The sequence below is a fragment of the Catharus ustulatus genome, chromosome Z (genome assembly GCF_009819885.2).
Source record: "Catharus ustulatus isolate bCatUst1 chromosome Z, bCatUst1.pri.v2, whole genome shotgun sequence".
Lineage (NCBI taxonomy): Eukaryota > Metazoa > Chordata > Aves > Passeriformes > Turdidae > Catharus > Catharus ustulatus.
Window position 1 is genome coordinate 23,073,078 of NC_046262.2, and position 25,243 is coordinate 23,098,320.

General features: G+C 39.3%; 1 protein-coding gene across 2 annotated transcripts in view; it reads left to right on the top strand.

The window, feature by feature from the left end:
* HOMER1 (homer scaffold protein 1) overlaps positions 1-25,243 on the top strand; it is an 89,819-nt gene that overhangs the window by 59,187 nt on the left and 5,389 nt on the right. Inside the window, exons 6-9 of one of the 2 annotated variants that reach the window (XM_033085662.2) lie at positions 5,495-5,651; positions 20,146-20,256; positions 21,872-21,952; positions 22,437-22,769. In XM_033085662.2, coding sequence (XP_032941553.1) covers positions 5,495-5,651; positions 20,146-20,256; positions 21,872-21,952; positions 22,437-22,523 — 436 coding nt within the window. In that variant the 3' untranslated portion in view covers positions 22,524-22,769. Of the gene's footprint in view, positions 1-5,494; positions 5,652-20,145; positions 20,257-21,871; positions 21,953-22,436; positions 22,770-25,243 lie in introns of those variants that run through there. The other variant, XM_033085661.1, reaches the window with a different exon arrangement.

Below are 25,243 nucleotides of genomic sequence, written 5' to 3' on the forward strand. Positions count from 1 at the left end.
TCAAATCCAGCAGTCACCTCATTTCAATGTAGGCAATAGCAAGCATAGCCTTCTAACCTTCAGCATTAACTGAAGCTTATTTGATATGGGAGATTTCATAAGGACCTTTTTCAGGATTCCTTTCCTAATGCACAAGGGAATTTTTCATAAACTCAAACACTTGCCTTACCCTTCCAAGGAGAAGAAGCAATGCTTTGTGTTCACTAGATTTCTCGTACTACTGCAACAGAACCAAATGGTTCACAATGCCCCTGTGCTTTGTAGAGCATGAAGCCTTACAGAGTTCTGTAAGGCTTACCAGCCCGGCTGTCAGAAGGGGTCATTTCTTGCTGCCAGCACAGCTCATGCATTGTTACCAGCTGGTTGACATACCACTCCCTCTGCTTGATAATGCTCACTCCACCAAACTCTTGAGCTGCATCCAACACATGCCACTGTTTGTGATCCGGGCAGCTGCTATCAAGACTCTGCTCTGTTCATATTTGTCAAGTCTTATGGATTTAGTTATTATACCAGAATCCACGTTTTATGTTGAAAGTACTCCATTCTTCCTTGGCTAAATTCCTCTTCACATCTGCTGTCCCAAAATAGGATTGTTCACCACATACCTGCAGAGCAGATCTCAGTGACACCTGAAGAAAATAATTTACCTGCTCTTGAATAGCAGTAGTTTCTCGATACCGTGATTATGCTATAGAATAAATTTTAAACTAATTAATTTTATGCAATATTAAGCCCCCTAAATGTTAATAAATTGGAATTCTTTGCACCTTTTATTGCTATAAATCTGAAATAAATCCTAAACCATGTTTCACAGTGTTGGTACTGCATTCAAGTGAATGGTGAATAAGCAATAATGATTCAAAAAGCAGAAACATAATTTGAAGTGCTTTTGTTTCTTTGTTTCGTGAAAGCATTTCTCAAAATAACTTCATTCTGAATGAAACTCATCAGTGTGTACTTATCCCCCCTTCCTTTTGCAAGCCTTCTCCAACTGTCTAAATGTGGTGACTGGAGCTTTTCGGATTAATTTTCCTTAAGTGACCTACTTTGCAGAGAAAGATAATCATGCATTTATAGCCTCTGGCACACTATTCAGGTCACAGATGGACAGATACCAAAGCTATTCCTCAGTGACTTACTGGGCTTGTAACTAATCCCCAGTGAGAAAGGAGATTGGCCTGATGTTAATTGGCCAGAATGCTTAAATGTATGGAAGGAAGATCATTGACTCCTACTTAAATTTTCAGTGGATATCACATTTAGGCTAAGTGGTACCAGCCAGTAGTTTTTCTAGGAGTGTTTTGTGAATGTGATTGAATAACTGGATGTCATGGATGTTGAATATCTGATTTTGAATCCCTTGCCTTGACAGTGGGGCACCATGTGGTGTTCTGACTGTGGACATGAAAGTATATATTACACATATACCAGATACTGTAGCCTAAATCAAGGACTAGAGATTCAGGAGAGTTTTGATCTTTTGCACACTAAAGGGTGCTTGAAATCCCACAAAGAACCGTCATTGTCTGACCCAAACCTCTGCTATAAAAGCTTTGTTTGTTTGTTTGTTTGTTTGTTTGTTTGTTTGTTTGTTTGTGGGTTTGTTTTTGTTTTTGTTGTTGTTGGTGGTTTGTTTCGTATTAGCGTGGTAGTTAACCAAATAAAACTCAGAATTTGCTATTATTCTTTAGAGGAGCCCTTTCTCTCTCTTGTATTTGTCACCAATGGGATGTATGCAAAACAGCTTGTCCTGGTGTTTTCAGATGTTCTGAAGTTTCACAAGGGAAATGACCAGGCTTTGTTCTCTGTTAGGGTATTTTTGAAACTTTTGTGTATCTTTTCATGCTGAAAAACAGGCAACAACTCAGAGTGTCAAGAATGTTTCTTTTTTCGAAGGACCATCTTGAAACTTTGGGATTGTCAGGCAGTCAGTGATGTTAATTCTGACAGGTTTCAAGAAATAACTGTTAAAATTGTGACACTACCTGCAAAGGCATGGATGATTTTAAGAAGAAGACAAAACATGTATGCAGATTGAATTATTGCACCACAGGACTGCAAGCGTGTATGACTGTGTGTCCCTCAGAGTCTATAAACAGCTTTCCACCACAGTGCAGATCTGGAACATGTTCTGGTAGAAATTACTGTTTGGATCAGTGTGATCGCTGAGTAAGGGTGCATATTTTAAGTGCTTTGTAGAGTACATGGTCTCAGAACACATGAGGGATGATTCAGATTAGGTTTAGGTATTTACAGCTGTTAAGACAACCTGTCAGGGCTGTGTGTGTATTTTCTATGACAGAATCTTATGCAGTGAGGGCAAAATCAACTCCTTCTAGCAGCAAGCCTTTCAGACAGGAATTTAGTAAAATGTTTTAGAGAGAAAAAGTATGTGCAGCATTCCTGTTACTGTCCCAAGGGACTGTAGCACTTTCTGGGATCTCTTTGGACTTTCCATGTGTCCATCTTCTTGATCTCTGTGTTCCCTTTCACAAAGAGTTAGCCTCAGCATCTCCTCCTCCAAGGGACAATTTCCTTGTGTCTGAATTATATGACTCCCAGTGTTTGCTCAGGAGATGTTAGTAAATTTGAACCAATATAGCTTCAGTGCAGATACTCTCAGTCTAACCTAAGAACAGCCTGCTGTAAGCGTGTTTTATTTGGCTCTAAAGCAATTAATCTAAATCCAGTTTTAACCAAACTAATCCACAGAACATAATTTCATTACGCTCTTCATTGTTTTTGTTTTCCTTTTTTTTTTTAATCACAAGAAAGTATTTGAGAAAAGAAAGTCACAACAGCGGGGAGTGGTTATGGGCTATTTTAACCAAATTATGATTTTATGAAGCAAAAAAAATCCACACCTTTGGGACTGTGTTTCCCAGTATGATATCCATTGAGAAGAAATAGAGTAAGTCTAAAGGGTTAGGAAGTCTTTGTATATTACCAGAAACAAAATTAGACCAATTTAAGTAATATGCTTCCATTTTATGGCACTATAGTAGAATCTGTAGAAGATACAGTAACAATTATAAGTAATATGCTTCCATTTTATGGCACTGTAGTAGAATCTGTAGGAAATACAATAACAATTATTAGTAGAAAAAAACCCCAGTAGATGCTATGAACAAGTCACAACTGTATTACAAGAGAAACATACCTGCTGAATATGTAGATCTTTTAGGGAAAAAGAGTACAATTGAGAAATAATACTGATGCATTCCTACTGAGAAAAAACAATTGAAAAATAATCAGATCAAAGAAACCTTACTGCTTTTGAGCTAGGGTAACCATAGCAGTAATAGAAAATACGTGCTTCATATTTTATGCTGATATTCCATAATACAAGGAATAACTTAAAAGCTCCTGGTTATTTTCTCTGGAGGTACTGTGGTAGGGGCACCAAAGACACCCGCAAATCACCTTCACATTATTGCTCATCACTGCCTGAGAGTCCAACTTCTGTGTTCTTAATGGATTAGAAGGATAACATTGTAGATACACACATTATTAGATTACAAAAATCCTTTCACTTCTTTAGGAAAATGAATGATCAAACAGTTCTCAGCCTTTGACTGCCTCAGATACAGCTGTGTTACACCAGTTTGTGTGCATATATCTTCTGAGGGCAAAGATAAGTAGTAAGACACATTTTGTAAGAGAGTATCGGTGTCACATATAAACAATTTGTTAGTAGGTAGTAGTTGCCAGTAGTCCTGCAGGGCTGCTAAATGGAATTCACTTTCATGTGATATTTGTCAGATCAGAACATCAGGAAGTATGAATATGCTGATGAACTAGATATTTTGAGCATTCTCTTAATACAATTTGTTGATCTGGGCTGCTGTAAGTGAAACTTAAATCTGATTAGAGAACATGGTAATAGAAATTCATACTTACCTTCTTGAGGAAGTGAGTCTGTGTTCCCTGAGAAAGTAGGATCATCACTATTTTAGTTTAGTCTTTTAAGATCTAAAATTTCCAGTGGTGAACTTGTAATTAGTTGTATCATTAAATGCTAGAACATATTCCTCTTCTGGAGGAACTTGTATTCCTGTTCAAGGGAACAAAGTGCTATTTGGAAGGAAATACTGGACCATGGTAAAATCAGATATAATGTTTTAGTGAAACAGTACATGTGGTCTGAACAAGTAATGAATGTTCTCTAGTGTCTGGTTAATTTTGAACACCTAAGCAGCATTTATAGGAGTCATAATGTTCTCAAAATATGCTTTGATGGATGGACTCAGCATATAAGGAAGTGGAAGAAAGAAACTAAGTGGACAAAATGATGGCAGAATATCTCATTATACATGTGCATGAAGTTCAGATTACTCTATAAACTTACATCCAAAATAGTAATGAATTATAATTCATTTAATAATATTAACAGATATATTTAAATATATAATTGTATTATAATCATTCTTCATACAATATAATTTTGGTCAGAGTTACAGAATTTTTGTTTTCATTGATGCCTTTCTTTAATAGTGAGCTAATTAAAAAAATTAAATATTTTCTGTATGTACTGTCCATGGAGGTGTGCACCTCACATACTCTTAGCATTGTACGAGTGCACATTAATGAGCTATTTGCATATAATGCATACAATGCATTCACCTGATTTGTCTGAGATACTTTTCCTTTCCATACTGAGTGTAAAGATATGGTCTGCAGATGATGGCAAGCTAATTACCTGTGAAAATTAAAGCCCTGTGTTTGCTAAGAGAACAACTAAATTGTAAGCAGGAATTTTCCTCTGTTCAGTAGAGGCTACTTCAGTAAACCTCAACATCAGCTTCCACTTTGAAGTAGAGCAGTAGTATATCCATCCTACTTGATCTCTACTCTCTTTGCTGATACTAGTGAGGAGAAACCTATTAACAGTATTATGAAATTCAAGGTCTTTGAATTTGCAAAAACAAATTAAATGTGGTATTTAATAAAGAAAGTATATTTCAGGAAGGGAAGACTTACATGAAGACAACAAAACTGCACTTCCAAAGCAGACAATTAGCTCTCTTTAATCAAATCAATGACAAATATTTTCCTACAACACATTTTCAAAAGTAATGGATTTAAAAAGCACTTCCATTCAATGTGCATATATTAAAAGAGTAACTAATCATATACATATTCTTGAATTGCATACTGTTGCTTTTGGTAAGCTGATGTGGATTTCATGATCTTTAACTTTTTAGTTATGAGTATACCCTGTTGAACTGGGAAGGTAGGTGTTTTTCTCCAATAATTGTATTACCTATATTTTCTTAATTTATAGTTTTGATGATTTGAGCGTTTGGATTCTCATTTGTTTATTGTATTTGGTATATTAATTATGTACCAAATAGATATAATATTTTGGTTAGTTATGTAACTTTTTGTGTAATTCTCTTTTTGTTGGATATTTTAAAAAATTTGTAATATATTTAAAAAGTGTAAAGGAAGAGATTTTGGAGTTCTGACCATTCTCATTCTGTCTATGCAGTTCGACAATCAGCAAGCACTGGGAGGCAGAACTGGCCACACTCAAGGGTAATAATGCTAAGCTCACAGCAGCCCTGCTGGAGTCCACTGCCAATGTGAAGCAATGGAAACAACAACTTGCTGCGTATCAGGAGGAAGCAGAACGTCTTCATAAGCGAGTAAGTCAAGGCAAATGGCCAGGATTCTTGAGGTGGAAGTACTAATGACTGTATTCACTCATTTTCAAGTAAAACAAGTTTACTGTTGCATCTTCAGGTTAATCTTTGAGACAGAAATTGGTGATTTCCTTAAAAGCATTTCCTCCAGTTGGAAATTATTTGCTTTGTAGGACTTCTTTTTCTGCAAAGGTTATTGTTGCAAGAAGTTATCAAACCTTATGACATGTTTGGCAGCTTTAACTCTTTATTTGATGCCATCACATGTGTTTCATTACATTCTCCATAGCACCAAAGTCCAGTTCCTTCTGCATTTAAGCCCTCAGAAACTTGACCTCAAATCTGTAAGTTCAAGAAACCTTATTGTAATACCTTCCTATAACAAAGATGAACAGCGTACTCTTCTTGTGCATGAAGGACTCTGAACAGCACAAACACAACTGAAGACCAAGGTCACTATATGCAAGTAGAGATCTGCACCTATTTTCATAAGAGACTGGGTTCTGTTACCTTCATGGCAAATTTTACACAGGTCATTCAGCAAACCAGAAGTTCATAATGGGGGAAGGAAGGACAATGTTTGAGGAAGAAATGTAACATGCAAGTTTGAAGTCTAAGTTATGAAAACAAGTATTCTATATCTAGTTTCATTTCTCCTTTCACCTATAACTCTCTATATTGTATAATCTGTCAGTCTTTATCTATATGAATTTGTCATAGCTTAGGGCACATTTCTCTATAAAGTGAAGGCACGAGTAACATATGTGAAGGAAAGATGTATTTGATGAAGCTTTATCACTTTTATTAATAAAAGTTAGCTTAGAAAAAAACCAAGGAAGTGTACTTAACACTGGAGTGGTAATATTTTTACAAGGCCATGTAGTGATAGGACAAGGGGCAATGGCTTCAAACTGAAAGGTGGTAGATTTAGATTAGACATTAGGAAGAAGTTCTTTACTGTGAGGGTGGTGAGGCACAGGAACAGATTGCCCTGAGAAATTGTGAATGCCCCATCCTTGGAAATGTCCAAGGTCAGGTTGGATGGGGCTTTGAACAAGTGGAAGATGTCCCTCCCCATGGCAGTGGAGGTTGGAATAAGATAATCTTTAAGATGCATTCCAACTCAGGCCACTCTATGATTCTGTGATACTTAATTAAGAAAAAAATGCAAAAACCGCAAACTAAACTATTGCGAATTTATGCATGAAAATGGGTTCCGTGAATATGTTGAAAAAGAAGGGTAAATATTGCAGACTTCCAGTTTGGTTTTCTGTGCTGTGCTCACCTATAGGAAATAAGATATGGTCATTACAGTGAGCCAAATCTTACAAAATCCATCTTTCAGTCCTGTGGTGGACTTATCTAACCATAGGCTATTTAGGTAGTCCTGAGAATAATCCTGTATTCAACTGAAGTGTGAGAAATCCACTGGACTACACCTAACCTGAGTGAAAGAGAAACAAGCGTACCCTGCAGTTTAAGAAACCTAGGGAAATGCCAAATTGTTGAGGATGTCCTACACCTAGACTGACTTACAGACAACACTCCTGAAGTCCCAGGCAAAGGATTTTATATGAAAAACAACAATTTCCAGTGGACTGTAACTGTGTGTGCCATAGCTGACTGGACAAAGTGCATGAAATGTACAGTAATTTCACGAATACAAGCCGCACCATTTTCACCAAAATTTTGGTGGAAACTCGGAAGTACGGCTAGTACTCCGGGGTGGCTAATATATTAACAATATTCTAAAAGCTACCAACAGGGAAGTGAGAGCCCGCGGCAGCCCCAAGCCAAGCTGGAACCCGGCCGGCCCCGGCAGAGGTGGGAAAGCCTGGCAGAGGTGGGGCCAGTGGTGCGGGGGGCGGGCGGCAGAGCCCGAGCCAGCAGGGCAGGGGAGCCCAGCTGTACCGGGGCTAGCAGTGCAGGGGAGCCCAGCAGAACCAGGGCTAGCAGTGCAGGGTAGCCCGGCAGAACCATGCTGCGCAGGGAAGCATGGCAGAAGCGGGAAGCCTGGCGGGCGGGGCTGCCTGGCAGCGCGGGGAAGCCCAGCAGAACTGGGGCTAGCAGCGTGGGGGAGCCCAGCAGCGTGGGGGCAGCAGTGCCGGCCAGGGCGAGCAAACACGGCGGCGGCGGTGCAGACGGGAGGTGGGGATGAGCGAGCCTGGTGGCGGCAGCAGCAGCACCTCCTGGCTGACCCCGAGCGGCCCCGCTGAGCCGTGGCGCCAAGCTGGGCCACCCGGCCCCGTTGGCAACCATGAGCGGGCCGAGCCTGCCTGGCCCCGCCCCGAGCCAGCAAACCCTGCTATGCCGCGATTCTGTTACTAATTGGCAAATTTGTGAAAGTTGCACACGGATCCTTGCTACGAATGAAAGTGCGGCTAATATTCGGGTGCGGCTTTTTTATTGACAAAGACATCAACATTGTCGACGCACTGGAAGTGCGGCTTATACTCCGTGCAGCTTGTATTCGTGAAATTACTGTAATTAAGACTGGTGCTTTTTGCAAAGTGCTTTTTCTTTCAGTTCGAGAAATTGGCAGTTGCTGACAAAATTTTGCTTCAGAAATGTTCCAGTCAAGCAGAAGCTTGTCATGTGTGTTTGAACAGAGAGAGAGAGACTGCCACTTTGTTTGTGATCTCATTTAAGCTTCTTATTTGGAAAAATAGGAGTTGTAGCCTTTACTCCAGGTTTGTGAATAGATGATAACAGCCACTGTCGATAAAATTATTTAAATTACAGCCTTGTATTAAAGTTACTGCAGTGCAAATGTTCAGGTGAATTTGAGCACTAGATAGACTTTACAGTGAAGAACTCATTGCTAAAATGTGGACATAATAGGTATCATTCTTCCTAAAAAAATGTGCAGCTTGTGTTGCAAAGCTGAGACAATAAAATTGTTACCTAAGAAAGAAAAGTATTGCACAACAACAGTTGTGTTTACCTTGAGAGACTCAACCAGACAAGCCAGGCAAAGATCCTTTTATTTTTTTAATGTTATTCCCACTCTTAGTCAAATCTTTTTAAAAATCTGTTATTGGAAAATACAATTAATGAAAATAAGAGTTTTTAGCATTTCATTTTGCTTTCATGTGATACTACATTTAACAGTAGTAATTGAGTCTTTCAGGCTACATTCATTAATAGCTGATGATTTTTCATAACTTTTTCTTAGCAAATTTCCTGCAGTTATTTGTATTTTTGAGGAAACACAAAATCCATAACATGGTATTATCTATACTATACTCTTTTTGTCATTGTTTACATGTCTTTCTGAGATGGTTCTGTCACCTGTGACCTCAGGACTTGTTGGTATCTCACAAAGAATATAGGAACACTATGCCTAATCTCCCTGCCAGTAAATTATAGTGGGGTAGTTCACTGGGAGAACTGCCCTCTGTTGGAATTTCTTTTAGAAAAATGTAGACTTGGCTAACGCAATGACTTGAATTCTGTAGACAAAAACATGCATATAATGTTAAAAAAAATTTGATCTCAATCTGTTACCATACAGTGCAGTGCAATACAAAAACTTCTAAACTGCATGCTGGAGACCGATCATTTAAGATTAATTAGTACCTCACTTCAAAAAGAAACTGCAAGTCAGATACTTCTTTCTTACACAGATCAAAAATGTGCTGTTGAAATGGCAGATCTGGAGACTGTTGGTTAGAGCACATGTGGCAGCAAACAGTGTTCAGTCCCTGTCCTATGCTATCTTTGTGTGTAGTTTATTTGTTCAGTATAAGCATCTAGCTGCAGTTGATCCAAAAAATGTTCCTCGAATTGGAATTAATCTCACCTGAGATTAATGAAGTCTATATTACATCCTGCCCTAGAAGGCAAGGGTAACCCATGTTCTAGTTAATAAATTCCTTGGGGCAGATTAGAGTGAAACTACACTGAATAGTCAGTGTCTGTAAACAAATGTGTGTTTGGGTATACATACATACATACATTCATATATATGTATACAGTTTATTTTAGAACAATTTGTTTGGAAAGAAAGATAGGTATTAGCCATTTTTGTTGTTATTATCTGCAGTAACATAGCAATATAAAAGTATAAAAACAGCACTTAAAATGTATGAGGAAAAGAAAGAGAAATAAAGGGCAAATATACCCCTGTTGGATCCAGAAACAAAACTTGGTACACCTTTGATGTCTGTTGCTTAAAGTGAAGATGTTGGTCCATCAGGGGTGGGGAAAGGCCACAAAACTCAAAGGATTTCCTGAGTTTTAAATGCTGAGGTTCACTGTGAGTTGGGGGGTACTTCAGGGGCCTTTGATAGTCTGCTGTTGCAGCTGCCTGTTGTAGTAGTGCGGTTTAGTTCCATATGGCCCAACAGCAGAGATGAGCGCCTTCAGGCACATGTGGCCCTCTGCACTTGGGTGGTTACTTTGCACATCGGCAGGTTGCCCCCTGAATGTTTTAAACTTTAGTATTCCAGACTCTCTTCCAGTATTGCTTGTGGATACATTCTTCTCCCTAGGTCTGGGATGGACAACAGCATCCCCTCTGTCTTATCTCAAGTTCCAGTCACAATCTAAATTGAGGTTGGTAGGTGCATTTGTGGAGGAGTGGGCTTTGGTGGTCGTAGATGAACAGCTGCTTCTCTGAAGAGCTCTCTAATGATTTTAGCAATGTTTACCCATCAGACAATTTCAGTCTCTCACAGTCTAAGATAGTATTTTTTCTTTCCTAGCAACTCTCATAGAGACAAAAGCATGAAGAATAAATGTCCCACTCTTAAGGAAACTTAGATTGCTTCTCTTACTTTTATTTTGATTACATTTTAAAAATAACTTCACTTATTTTTTTACCATCTCCGAGTAAGTATAAGGCTTACTTATTATCAGTTCAGTTTTTTGTGTTAAACTATGTTTGTTTGCTTTCTCTTAGGCCCTTATCTTCCTTCTTTCATTTGTTCTCTGCCTTAATAATGCCTAGAGCTGAGATAAAACATAATACAGATTCAGTGTGGCTAAGTGAAACATTCTCAGTAAATTAAAGTTTTGTGCTTTTTCCTGATACATTGTAAGCTTAATTCAGAAACACTGTATTTTGCTATTTTGTCAGTTTATTTTTCAAAAAATGGGTGTATGGATTTTTGCCTCTCAAATACAAAGAGATAATTCTAGGAAAATTTGATGCCCAGTCATGAGCTTAACTTGGAGCTCTCAACCTTCTCTAATCTGCTCAGAAATGACAAAAAATTTCCCGTAAATGGGACTGGTGAGCACTCCTACACACCTTGCATAGCTTTTTGACATCAAAAGGGATTCATGAGTTTAGAATAGCTCAGTAACAGAAAGAAAAACCCTGAAGTAAGCTTCTTCAGACGAATAGAATAGCATGGGCTCGAACATTAATCCTGATACCACAAAGAGGAAAGGATTGAATGATGATATAAATTATGGAAAGTAACCCAAAGTTCTGTCTTTGCATGTTAAAAATGAAAATGATTCATTTTTTTCACTTCTGCTAAAGCAAATTATCCTATGACACTGGGCAATAGCACAAAGTAATAACACCAGTGCATAATAATAAGAGCTGCAGTCCTTGAAGATCATTCATCTTCAGGAAAAGAAGCCTAAGATAAAAAGAGATGAAGGAAAGTGTTCAAGTTCTTGGCCATTCATGAAAGAACAGAGAGGTAAACTCTTGAATTCTAGCTTGTTATTTTACAATAATTTCCCAGAAAATAAGATAAATTAGGCCATTGTATTCTGTTTCTTTCATTCAGTTAATGAAATAAGTGTGAAATATGTTATGTAATTATTAAAACCACCTGAAAAATTAACAAACCATGATTTTCTTACTGTTAAAAGAAATTTTAAAATGGATATTAAAAACTTGTATGAACATAACAAAATACAACCATGGTCATTTTATTGTACAGTTTCTATGTCACTTAAAGAAAACAACAGTCTGTAAAAGAAGTTGTGAAAGTTCACAGGAAGTGTGGAGTGGTGTATAAACCATCTGTTCGGATTATCTATAGAAAATCTTTGCAGATGCTTTAGAAGTCACTTCCACATTTCCATCAGCTGCATTCATACTTGAATAGCCGAAACTAACTTTTGAACGTGCAGATGTGATGTGATGAAGTTGTCTTGCAAATTGGAGTCCATACCATGGACATTACATTTGCTGAGAAGTCTTGTTAGCAGTCCTGTTGTCTGAGAACTGTTTGGCTTTATATGCCCAAGGAAGAAAATTCTCTAAGAATGAAAATATGAAGGAAGGTGACAGAAAGCATGCTAACAAGAAATTTATGAATGGAGTTCTGATAAAAAAAATTATTGGCAATTCACCTTTCTTATGTGATGCCTATCTCTTGTTATTCTCACTTTAAGACTGTGTCCCTCCTACTGAACAATTCAAATTTAGCTTTGAATACATTTTGAACAAATTAGGTTTGATTGATTGAAGGAAAAAAGTTAACCAAGTGTAATCTTCTCCTTAAGATACTGTAATTAGCATGTGGTTAGATAGCAGCTTTTTACTTCTTGTTTACAATGAAAATAGATTATCACCTTTTTGCATGGCATTAGGAGATACCAAAGGAAAAACATAAAAGCATTTTATTTCAGACAATATGTTGGGGATTTTTTGTCAGATGTACACTTTAGTTCCTAGAATATGAATTTCAACTATCATAAGTGCTTTATTATTTTTGTAATGGTATGTGTTGTCAGTCTTTACATTATCAGAGAATTTCTTAGGAGAAAAATTCTGAAACCCAGCACTGTTTTTAATCTTCCTTTGTGTCCATGATTTATAATACAGATAATCCACCTAGCATTTACAAAGTCTCAACCCTTGGTTGATAATTACGCTTTACTAAAAAGACAGTCTCTTTTCAGACAGAGCAGCTGTATCAGGCTGTGTTCCTTGAATCAAAATGTGAATATGCTTTTTTTTTAAAGTTTGTGGTGGATGGAAGTATTTTGGTCTCCTTCAGTTTACCTTAATTGTTCTTAGAGAAGATTTGCATTTAGGGCCCAAGACTGTTGTGTTAGGATTCTTTTTTTTATTTTCCCTAGGAATTCACTTTCATTGAATGTGTCATATATAAGATAGTAATTTGGGAAAAAAAAAAATCTCAGCAAACCATCAACTAATCTACTCTTACTCTGGCTAACAAAATAATTTTTCACAGAAGTGCTCTCTCATCCTCATCTTCTTATTTCAAGACAATCCTAAGAAAAGTATTAAGATACATTTATCTGCAAGTTATAAAATACATGCTTTGTGGAGGCATGCAACAGGATGTTTACATAGTTAAAGCTTACAGAATTAAATACATCCTATAATTCCAAAACTCTGCAGGAGAAGAAGAAAAGGACTGGATTTAGATCCTCAGGACTGAAGGATGATACCTGTACAGTGTTTGTCATTGCATGTGTTTCATGAACTGTCCAGGTGACTGGAAAAATATTTGCTAATTAGATTGTAGGGAAAGAAATGTGCTTCAAATTTAGTATTACCTCATCAATTGTGAATAATAATGCATGGCTGAAAGTCAAATTGTCAGTTCTGGTAAACTTGTTACATTTTCAAAGATTCCTGCTAAAATTTCACTGCTTTCTTCACAAAAGAATGGTAGGTTATTCCTATTTCATCTGTACAGAAATTAGTAACTGTGGAAAACATTTTGGTATTTCCATGGCTTAAGGCATCACTGCCCACAGACAGAAATGTGTCCTTTTCAGCAAAATCTTCAAACTGTTTTCTCTGTTGAAAAATGTATTAACTTGCTGGTAGTGCACAACACTCTCCCCCAGGTTATTAATTTATCTATGGGTAAATCTTGGAAAACTACAATAATTAATTTCCTGTCAGAAGTGATTTATGTGAATAATACCATTGTGTGCTTTTCATTCCTTCAGAATCCTCACAGAAAAGCAATTTTCTTTGTTTTCTGCATTTTCACATTTCTTAACGCCAAAAATCTTTCCAGGATTTTTATTCTTGAAAGCTACACTGGAATAATTTTTATGATTAGATTGTTGCCTGCTGTTGTGCTTCTTAGTACTGTCTACCATTAAGAAGTGAGAAGTTTTCTCTATATAAATTATGGGAAAATTTATGCGGTTATCCACAGTTTTGCTGACACATGAAACAGCATTTCTCTCCTCATGGAAAGCAAAGGGCTCTTTTTTATTTGTGGGAATTTCATCTTCAATTATTGATGGAACCATACTGTCACAGTCATAGTTACAATCCTTTTAGGGATGTAACTTAATCAGTTAAAAAATACATAATTAATACCTAAATTCAGTCTTGCATGTGAGCACTATGTGTTCTGCACTGTAGGTTGGGCTAGTAAATCTTGGATATTGCATCTACAGTAAATAACAGGGAGAAAAAGACATTATAGAAAACAACAAGTTAATAGTGTCAGGTACAAAAAATAGGTTACAGTCACATTAAATATATGTTGCTAATATGGGTAAAAAACTACCAGGATGGCTGAGTCCAGAGAGAGTTGGTGAGTGGAGTTACATCCAGCTGGTGGCCACACGTGCTGTTCCCCAGGACTCAGAACTGGGCTCAGAACTGGGGCCAGTTCTGTTTTGTGTCTTCACCGATGATGTCATGGAGTGTACCCTCAGTTAAGTTCATGCACATCAAACTGTGTGGGTTACTGACTTGCTGGAGGGCAGGAAGGCTCTGCAGAGGGATCTGGACAGGCTGGATCATGGCCCAAGGCCAATGGTGTGAAGTTCAACAAGGCCAGTGCTGGGTCCTGCCCTTGGGTCACAACAGCCCCAGGCAGTGCCACAGGCTGGGGCAGAGTGGCTGTAAAGGACCTGGGGGTGCTGGTGCCAGCAGCTGAACATGAGCCAGGTTGTGCCCAGGTGGCCAAGAAGGCCAATGGCATCCTGGCCTGGATCAGCAATGGTGTGGCCAGCAGAAGCAGGGCAGGGATTGTCTCCCTGTCCTGGGCACTAGTGAGGCCACACCTCAAATCCTGTGTTCAGTTTTGGACCCCTCAGTTCAGGAGGCTCATTTTGGTGCTGGAGTCAGTCCAGAGAAGGGCAAAGGAGCTGGGGAAGGGTCTGGAGCCCAAGTTCTGTGAGGAGCAACTGAGGGAGCTGGGAGTGTTTAGCCTGAAGCAGAGGAGATTCAGGGACTTTATCATTGTCTACAACTGCCTGAAAGGAGGCTTTAGGGTGGGATTGGTCTCTTCACCCAAGCAACAAGCAAGAGGACCAGAGGAAATGGCCTTGAGTTGCATCAGTTTTAGTTTAGTTAGTAGGAAAAAGATCTTCACAGAGAGGGTTATCAAGCGTTTGAATAGGAAGTAGTGTAGTCACTATCCTTAAAGGTATTTGAGAGACATGCAGATGTGACACTTGGAGATGTGGCTTAGTGATAGAGTTGGCACTGCTGCGTTAACTGTTGAACTCAATGATCTTAAGGGTCTCCTCCAACCTGAATTATTCTACAGTTGTGTGGCAGATTCTGTTTCTAGATGGATTCTGTATTCTAATCTGTCTTGCTTTGCCTTCCTGTATAAGTTGGAATTATTTCTGTATGTACAGTAAATTCATGAATACAAGCCGCACTGAGTATAAGCCGCATCTATGGGTATTGGCAAATATTTTGTTCTTTGTCCATAAATAAGCCACACCTGAATATAAGCCGCTCTGTGGTTCGCAGCGAGGACCCGTGTGCAACAAAGTTGCCAAATACTAACAGAACCGCGGCATGGTGGGGGGTTTGCTGGCTCAGCTAAGGCTGTGCAGGCTCGGCCCGCTAGGGAATGCTGATGGGGCCAGGTGGCCCAGCCGCCGCCTCTGGGTTCACTCACCCCGGCCCCGCTCCCGCCACGGTGCCGGCCGGGCACGGAGAGAGCACCCCGCTCGCGGCGCAGTGCTGGCCAGGCACGGAGAGAGCGCCCCGCTCGCGGCGCGGCGCTGGCCGGGCACGGAGAGAGCGACCCGCTCGTGGCGCGGCGCTGGCCGGGCACAGAGCACCCCTCCCCTCCCCGGGCCGCAGCAATGGCGGTGCGGGCTCCCCCCCACCTCCCCGAGCCACGGCAGTGGTGGCCCGGGTCCCCCCTCTCCTCCCCGGGCCGCAGCAATGGTGGCGTGGGCTCCCCCGTCTCTCCCCTGGGCTGTGGCAGAGGAGGGAAGAGAGCTCTCCCGCCTCTCTCCCCGCCCCCCGTGCTGCCTGCAGGGAGCCAGGGCAACAGAGTAACACTGTAACAATCGCGGAATGCCGGCTTTTACTGGCAGGTGCTTGGCTCGGCGCCCTGGCTGGCACGTCTGGGCTTGTAAATGTCAGAAAATTATTCACATATTAGCCGCCCCCGACTATTAGCCGCACTTCCGGGTTTCCACCAAAATTTTTGTCAAATTGCTGCGGCTTGTATTCATGAAATTACTGTAGTTAAAAAGGAATTTCATTATCTGTGGGTATGAACTGTACAATTCATCTCAAGAAAGTGGTTTGAAAAAATTAATCCAGCTGGAGCAAACACAGCACAGAATCACTCATTCGATATTGCTTGGGGTAGATCACCACTCAAAATATTTGTGTCATTCCACTTCTTTGCTTCTGTCTACCTGAAGTGTCCACTTGCAAAGTCATTTTCTGTGGTCAGGATTTTCTTGAGAGTCCTTTTAGTTTTCTGAAGCTTTGGGCAGTCACTATCTAAAGCTCACACCAAGGCTGTTACTCCTTGTTGTGTTATGTGGCCTGAAGCCTCACTGCTCCAGTCTTGCCGACAGCCCAGCGTGCTAGCTCTCTGCTGCAATGAAAACGTCTTCCTGGAATCCTCCTGCATTTATGGGTTCTTCGACCTAGACTAAAATTTCCAGAAAACTCTAGAATGGTCTCTGCTAGAAGGGTCTAAGTTCTACCAGAAGTTGCCTTGCTGTCCTACTTCAGCTGATGTATTTCACACTGAAGGAGACAGTTAGAATAATGCCATCCACATGCTACAAGAGTTTGCACACTAAATAGTCACTAAAAAGCCTTTTCAGAATATTTTCCTTACATACCATCCTTACCTGGATGATAAATTCAAAATAAAGAAGCAGAGGCTAAGAACAGTGCCTTTTTTTCTTTTGTAGTCTCAAATACAAAGCCCAAGTTATCAACGTTTTCAGATATGCAAGTCAATGCAGTCTTGTGGTAGCACAGTAGCAGGACTTTGTTCAGTCAGTTACTGTTCAAAGACAGTTCTTTCAGTCTGAATTCTGTACTCAAAATGAGCTGTAATCACAGGTACATTGCTCAATACTGCTGTGCAAGGGTTTGAAGGATTGATTGAGCCTTGCATTTAAACCTAAAACACTGAATGGGGAGGTGTCCCTGATAATGGCCTGTGAGAGGGTCAGGCTAAAGCACTTTAACTCCCTTCTATGCCCCTTTCTGTGCATAACGCATAAATAGTTACTTGTAATGATTTTTGGACCACTGGTCATGAGAAAATTAAATGCAATTTGAAATGAGAAACAGCTCAAGTAAATACTATCCAGATTTTTACCTAGAGCTTAATCTTTTGTTTATTCTGTTTTCAATTGCATATTCTTTATATCACGTAATTTTCCAGGCCATCTTACTCTACAGATCTTTTTGAAAGGGTCACAGTGTGTTTTTCTTCTTTATAGGTAGATTCAACAACATAAAAACATGAAGATATTTGACATCTTTTCAGATCTCTGTAGGAATGGACATTGAAATAAAACTGATTAAAGTAACCCAGTTTTTAAATTGAGTTTGTTCTTTTTCTTCCCAACTTACTGAGTTTTCAGTCAACAGTAAACAAAACAGTTGAACATTATTTTCTTGCATAATCAGTAAGAGATGGATGTTTGCCCAGAGAAAAGCTGGGCTGGAGTAAAACATCACAGCCCTTTTAGTGCTGGTAATTAATTGTCCTTCTGAGAGCACTTGCCTCTTTTGGCAAGAAGGTTTGTGGAAGCACGGCCTGTTCTGCTTAAGAATAATCATCTATGTTTGCTTAAGCAATTTGTGTGTTGAGTAAGTATTGACCAGAGTGTACTTGGGAGTATTCACATGAGCTGTGCACCTGGCAGGGCTGCTGCAGGAGGTGTTTTTAACCAGCAATAATAGATGCAACCTGGAACAGTAACTTTTCATCCAACAGTGCGATTCATCAACCCCTTGGATTCCAAGCTTGCACCAATACATACGTCCTCTCTATGTGTACCAGCCAAGAGGAAACCATGTGGAGAACAGTAGGAGTCCAAGTGCTTCCCTCAGTCACAGGATAAGAGACCTCTGCAGGCTTGCTTCAAGGCGTGAGGTTTTAGGACAGAGGTAGTTTGGGGACTGGGCTTACTTTTGTCTCTCCAGCTGAGGTTTTGTGGAAGTGAGCATTCTGTGCTGGTGCTTGGTAACGGCCAGCAGGTCTTGTTGAGTGCAACAGCTTAAAAAGAGGGATTGTCTTCTTGGAAGGCACTATTCAACATCTCAGCGGGAAAGCTTGGAAATTTTTGAGAGGTTAAACATCAGAAGGGCTGAAGGTGGAAGGGGTGACTAAGTTTGACAGTTCCAGCAAAACTTAGGAAGGAGCTAGAGCTCTTCATAAACCCACAGTGTCAGAACTGTCGCTGTTCTGCTTGATAGTGAAGGATTCTTGAAGAACTTGAGCAAGCATATGTGACCTCAAAATTGGCCTAGTTTTGAGCAGGAGGCCCTGTTTAGAGCAGGAGGCCTTGACAAGATGACTACCAGTCCCTTTCCAACCTAAATTGCTCTGTACCTTTCTGATTCTTGCTCTCTTGAGATGCTAGGTCAGACACAGTGCAGATACAGGTATTGATGTGTTCCAATTCTTGTTGGTATAATTGCAGTGGTGAACACTGTAACAATATTATAAAAATCTAAATGCAGATATGTATTTGTATTTCAGAAAATCATCTAAGACTTCAGCTGTAATGCTCAGTGGCATATAAAACTAAACAAATTACTATTCCTTTTTGTCATGAGCACTGGTATTCCTCTTGGGACAATACCATCAAATAAGAAATTTCTTAGGGGTGGACAGGGCATGATGCATTACCAAGTTATATCATACTCCCTCATTCTCTTTACCCCCTGCCAAGAATTTGTTCTAATCTCAGTTCTCTCCATTATAAACCTCATGCAAAAATGTCTAACCAATAGCTTTCAGCAGAAGAATCTAGATTCATCGTGGCTGTTGCAGAGGAGGGCTTTGTGGCCTGTGATCCAGATGCTAAAAGTTGTTTTAATGTCCTTGGATTTCATCTTAACTTCCCTTGGACTTGATTCAGCCATCTACCTTTTGAGCCTACAAATAGTTCAGAGTCTGAAATTACTGGTATCACAGTATTATTAGCTGAGGGACACTCATTGCTGGAGAGCAGCAATCTTGATTCCCTGAGATATTATTTTACCTAAGAAGTTAAATTGTCTTGGAAAATGTCTGCTCTCTGTCTAATGACTGTCTCTCTAAGAATGCTAAATTGAGTGTTAAAGGTTTTTGTTGCAGAATTAATTAGCACTTTTTCAAAGGAGTTTCTGTGCCAGATTTGTAGTATGTGGTGCAGCACTGTTGAAACTATGTATTAGGATTGGCAGGCTCATAACTTCTGGAGAAAAATTTGTAATTAGGTTTTATTTTTTAAACCGAAATGCTTTAGTGCGTACATCCAAGCAGACATGGGATGTGAGAGTTCTCTAATATTCTTACCTATAATGTGAGACATACATAAATAGAGACTTTTCGGCATAGATTCTAACTGCACAGATTTTGTTTCTTTGATGCAGAAGCTCTTTTTTGAAACTGTTTATCTGTGAGTGGCAGAATATTAACATCCTTTTGATTATAAGATGAAACAAAAGTGCATACCACTGCCAGGTATCTGAGGGCATATGGAGCATGCTTGCTGTCTGCTAATGAAAGGGGAACTGAGCAAATCCAAATTGTAGCATTAGCTGTTGCCTTTGTGACTAAGAGATTAGCTCCATTACTAGGGAAAGTTAGAAGTTGGCAGTTGTGCTTTGGTGGCTTGGTGTCTGCTATTACACTGCTGATGCCGAGTCAGAAAGTGATGCTGTGAAATGTTAATTGGCTTTCTAGGAATTGTGTGAACATTGTGGCTTAGTAAGGTGGTAGAACATTAAAACGTGTCAGATGGAGAGGTTAGTTAGACAGATCTGTGTTTAGTCATCAAGCCATTACTGTGTTTGAACTGGTAATTCAGAACTTTCTTAAAACTTACAATAATTAGTATAAGTTTTAATTAGTGTTATTTTCAACCTATAACAAATGATTTTTTTTTGTTTCCAGGAATTCATAGCAACCACTTACATAAGAATATATTATGGAATGTTATGCTAACTTTGTAAGAACACTTTCTCCATTTTAATCAACAGAAGTAATCCAGAAGTTAGGGTATGTTTCAAAGGCAGGTATGCAAATAAGTAATAGTACCTTGAATATGTTGAAATTAATTCTGTATGTGTTTCTTCTACTTATTTCAACAGGTGACTGAGCTAGAGTGTGTGAGCAGCCAAGCCAATGCAGTCCACACACATAAAACTGAATTAAACCAGACAATACAGGAATTAGAGTCTACACTGAAGAAAAAAGAAGAGGTATCTGCTAACATTTATTTTTGGCTTTTCTATTGCATTACTTCTAAAGCCTTCCAATATTAAGCTTGTGATGGCTGCTAGATACTGAATTATTTGCTATTAATGTTGCAAAGTAAATTCTTCTTCAGCTTCTATGAAATTGTTAGTATTTTTCACTTATGTCATTACCTCAGTCCAATGTAGAGCTGGGTATGTGCATCGCAACAAAAAACGTACCTTGTTTTCCTGTTTTGCTTTTACCAAACATCTCTGTTTGCAAAAGTAAGTCATAAGTAGTTTCTGCACGGCAATCACCACAATGATGCAGTCCAGATTCCCTAAGAAAGGAGCCTGTTGTAGGCATTCTTTCTTTTTTTCTTGAGAATAGGGTTTGAAGCAAGTAATAGATCAATGCCTTCATCCAGACAGTCTATTTTTCAGGCTCTGTTAATAGAACTGACCTTTATGGTTCATAAGATCAGTGATTTCCTTAAACATATGCCAAGGCCTCAGCCTGGAACTTGGTATTTATTGTGCCATGTGCTTTGGCCTGGATCAGCAGCAAGTAAATAAATTGCAGTAACACCTGCTTTGGCATAGGTCCTAGAGGAAAGCACATCTGTGCCACAGAAGGATCAAGGATCACTCCTTTATGGAGCTGCATAGGAGGAATTACTTGCCCTGTATAAAATTGCGGGCTTTAGCGTGTGTGCTTGGAGAGGCAGTGTGTCTTGTCAAGCTTCCCTCACTGCTGTGAGGTGTTTCCAAGGAGGAAGCAGGAGAGGCACAGTCATTACAGAAAATCCTGTCAAAATGGAAAAAAGCCTTTTCCAAACTCCCTCATATTTAAGAGATTGGGCTCAGCTTGGTAACGTTTCCCTTTTTGTTGCCCATTTGATTTTGAATTATGCTCAGCTATTGGCTGCAAAGAAACCTTGTCAAAAGGAGTTCTACGAGGTGAATATGCACATCTGGACAAGAGTCTTAATAGTTTTAAGTTTGATACCTTTTAGTTTTGTTAAATGTTTCTATTCTTGTCTCCTGAAAGTAAGCTAAGAACAGGTTTGTCTTCTGTTCATTAATTTATCTATACTTTTGATTTTTACACAGTATTATTTTATAATTGCTAAATTAAAGATGCAATTGCTTTTAGAGTCTCTTTTTACAGAAATCGATTGAAATAGGCAGGTTTTTTTTTGATGTTCAGCCCTGCTACTGGTGCCATAATAAGCAGTTTACATTTGAAAATTGGATTTTTCTTCTTGAAAAAATGGAAAAGGGTAGCTTCTAATGGAATTTAAAGTATAAATTTTTTTTAATTGAAAGGGATCTTAATTGTTTGGGCAAGAATTATTTCATAATTCTCTTTGGGGGCCAAAGAAAACTTGTACTTTTACAAAAAAAAAATGCTTATGTGTATTGCTGTTCATTCACAATGGAGTGGCTGTTTTGGGACTGTGGTTCAGAAGTATTGGGAGCAGGGCTTGCATTTCATGTTCTCTGATGAGCAGTAGCCCACTGCCAGTTTTGGTATTGTTGCAATAACTTTCTCAGAAGAGGAAGCAGCAACCAGATTACCAGCACCGAGGCCAAGTCAGGTAATGCATTGCTAGCAAGGTTGTTTCTTCTCCCTTAGGAAATAGAAGGATTGAAACAAGAAATTGAAAATGCCAGAGAGCTCCAGGCACAGAGGGATTCTCTGACCCAGAAGTTACAGGTGAGCTATAGTGCATCATCTTAATTTAGAGAAAAGGGGAAAATTGTCAGCAGGTGACCAGTTCACATGTGCAACTTGTGCTATATTCACTGAAAGTGCCAGATGGATGTGTAAGTTAGACTGCCCTACAAGTACTGGAAGTACTTAGGAATTTGTATCAAAATCTCTACCTGCTGCAAATTGCTATTTCTATCTAAGGAAACAGATCCACATTGCTTTTACGGGTCCACAAAGTACTCTCAAGTTAGAAAACTTCCTTCATTGATACATATCCTGGGCAATTCTGGTCTCATTTTCACAGCAGTGTCTTCCCATAGTTTTTGCATGCCCCTGAAACTGTGTATCATCAGCCTGGGATGAGTTTGTGTTCAGCTATTAAACATGCCCTGAGAAAGTAAGGGTTAAAGTGCTCTTGTGTAGTACAGGTATTAAAAACACTCTTTCTACATTTATTTAGAAACATTTTGCTTTTTTTTTTTTTCAGTTGTTGTTTCTTACTGTGTGTAGTGCCAGATATCTGAGGATGCTGAAATTGATGTTTTCTCATTATATCTTCTCTTGCTCTATCTGACCTCTTGCCTGTCTGTTGCTGCACTGACCAGCTAGCACATTCCTTGTCACACCTGCCTCTGGAATGAGGCTGACCAAAACTTAGGTGCATTACATTCTGGGTTCAGCCTTCAGAGTTTTGAAAGAACTGGAAACTCAGCATTAAATATCTCCAACCCTAAGGGGATCCTCTCTGTTCTATGGCTTAGTGTGCTGAAAGCAAGCCCCATCAGATCCCAGCCACATCATTAGGCAGGTATTCTTTGAAGTGCATGACATGAATTGGAACCTCTATGAATCAAATTTTAATCTACAGAATAAACCACTAAAGATCAAAATGAGTTTATTCTTTTTTTCTGCATTCTTACATCAACTTGTTTGTACAAAGTATGTTATTACTTTGAACAGTGTTTAAAGACTGTTTTGCCTGTTCCAAAAATTGTTGCTGGCTTTAGGCTAAAAATACAAGTTTTCATCTGAAAAGGCATTTATGTGAGAGACTAAAATGAAACATTGTAATGAGAGTTGGAAATTGTTCTAGCAGCAGCAAATGCAGTAATTTCGTAGTAAGATCATATGAAGAGTAACAGTGAGCCAGGAATTAGTTATCCTTTGCAGCAGAATTATGAGACTGGTAGGAGAGAAAAGATTAGAAAATGGTACATTTTTATTAAAATTTTACTGTATAAAGTCAGTAGGTCCATTTTGGTGTATTTATATATAAGTGATTAAGAGCAGCCCTGCAGAGAAGACTTCAGGGTGAAGGTAGATGAAAAATTCAACACTAACCAGCAGTGTGTGTGCACAGCCAAGAAAGCAAAACATGTGCTGGGCTGCACCCAGAGCAGTGTGGGCAGCAGGGCAGGGAGGGGATTCTGCCCCTCTGCTCTGCTCTGCTGAGACCCTGCCTGCAGTGCTGCACCCAGCTCTGGGGTCCCGGCACAGGGATGACATGGACCTGCTGGAGGGAGTCCAGAGGAGGCCGTGAAGCTGATAAGAACATTGGAGCACCTCCCCAGTCTGAGAAAGCTGGGGCTGTTCAGCCTGGAGAAGAGAAGGTGAGACCTCCTGGAGATCTCATAACAGCCTTACAGTATCTGAAAATGGCCTACAGGGGAGCCAGAGGGGAGTTCTTCATCAGGAACTGCAGTGATAGGACAAGGAGTCATGTCTTCAAACTGAAAGAATGTAGGCTCAGATTTGATACTAGGATGGAGTTCTATACAGTGACAATAGTGAGGCACTATTTCAGGCTACCCAAAAAAGTTACGGGTGCCCCATCCTTGGAAATGTCCAAGGCTAGGTTGGATGGCACTTTGAGTAAACTTACCTAGTGGAAAGGGTTCCTGCCCATGACAAAAGGTTGAAACCCTTTCTTGGGTTGTTTTAAGGTCCCTTCTAACCTATCCATTTTATGATTTGGTGATTTTTTAATCACCAAATGGATGTATTTTCTATATAAGTTCGTGTGTCGCATTTGAAGCAATCTCTTTCTGGAAATGGTTCTGTATGGTTCTATTCAAGTAAACTTAAAGGATCACTTATGATCTGAGTTAAAGTTACCTTTATTAAGCTTAAACTTAATTACTATCCTGATTCCACTGCCCAGGAAAATGAACTTGGGTGTGTGCTTTGCTGTAATTTTCCTGCTTTGATTATACTGGTGTTCTCTGAGCCACTTCACCCTACAGCTGTCACATCGTCTGCTATAGCTTCACATTGTCTCATATATGTTCACTTACCTGATTCATCCTTTATGTTCAGAGTGTTTCTCTCCAGGGCTTGTATCTGTTTCTCTCACTCTTTGTTCTTGGGGTTTATTTTTCCCTCTTGTACTTTGCAAGTGGATTATGTAACTTTAAAATATTTTGGTTAAAACCCTGTGAAAAATGCATTAGTATTTCAAGGTGTATCACATTTCTGATATACTCTTATCGGGAGTTAATTAGATATCAATCATTGGTAAGCTCTAGTGAAGAACAGTATTTATCACTGTGAAGGTTAAGTATCAGGGTCCTTTATATTAATTCCATTTGTAATGTAGAGAAGACATATCAGTGAGTCATGATCAATGTGACTCTCTCAAAAGGTCAGAATACCTTTATTAATATGGCTGTTTCCTAAATATAGCTGTTGTCTGTGGTTTGAATATTTTATTCCAATCCTCACACTGAATTCTCTGAGATACTGTTATAGTGCAAACAAATGTAATGATTTATTTATTCTGTAAGAGAAAACAATATGAGAAATGATTATATCTGATGAAAGAAGAGCTTGAAAAAACCCAAGGTAAAAAAAACAAGTGCAAAATACATTCTGCAAAGGGCCTGAATGTATCAAAGAGTCAATTTGTTGTTGGATGAGATCAGCTGCTGGTAAACGGAAAATACATAGCGAGGGTAATAGATTATGTTCCATGTAATCCACCTCTTCCAAGCAAGAAGCAAGTTTTGAAGTTGACTGATTTGAAACAGGAAGCTGCACATGAGCTAGACATGAACTTACAATGCAATAACATTGCAGAAAACATTAATACTAATTTAGAGTAAATATGCTTAAGGGTTAAATGTAAATTTAAGAAGCAGCATTTTCCAGAAATTAAAAGCAACAGCTTCTGGTGTATTTCATTAAAAGTGTCGGAGAGGGGCCAGAAAGCTGTTCTTCAATCCTAGATACAGGCCAACAGAATGCTCTATTCAGGTCCAGATATCGCAATGTAAAACCATATAAGTATCTACAGAT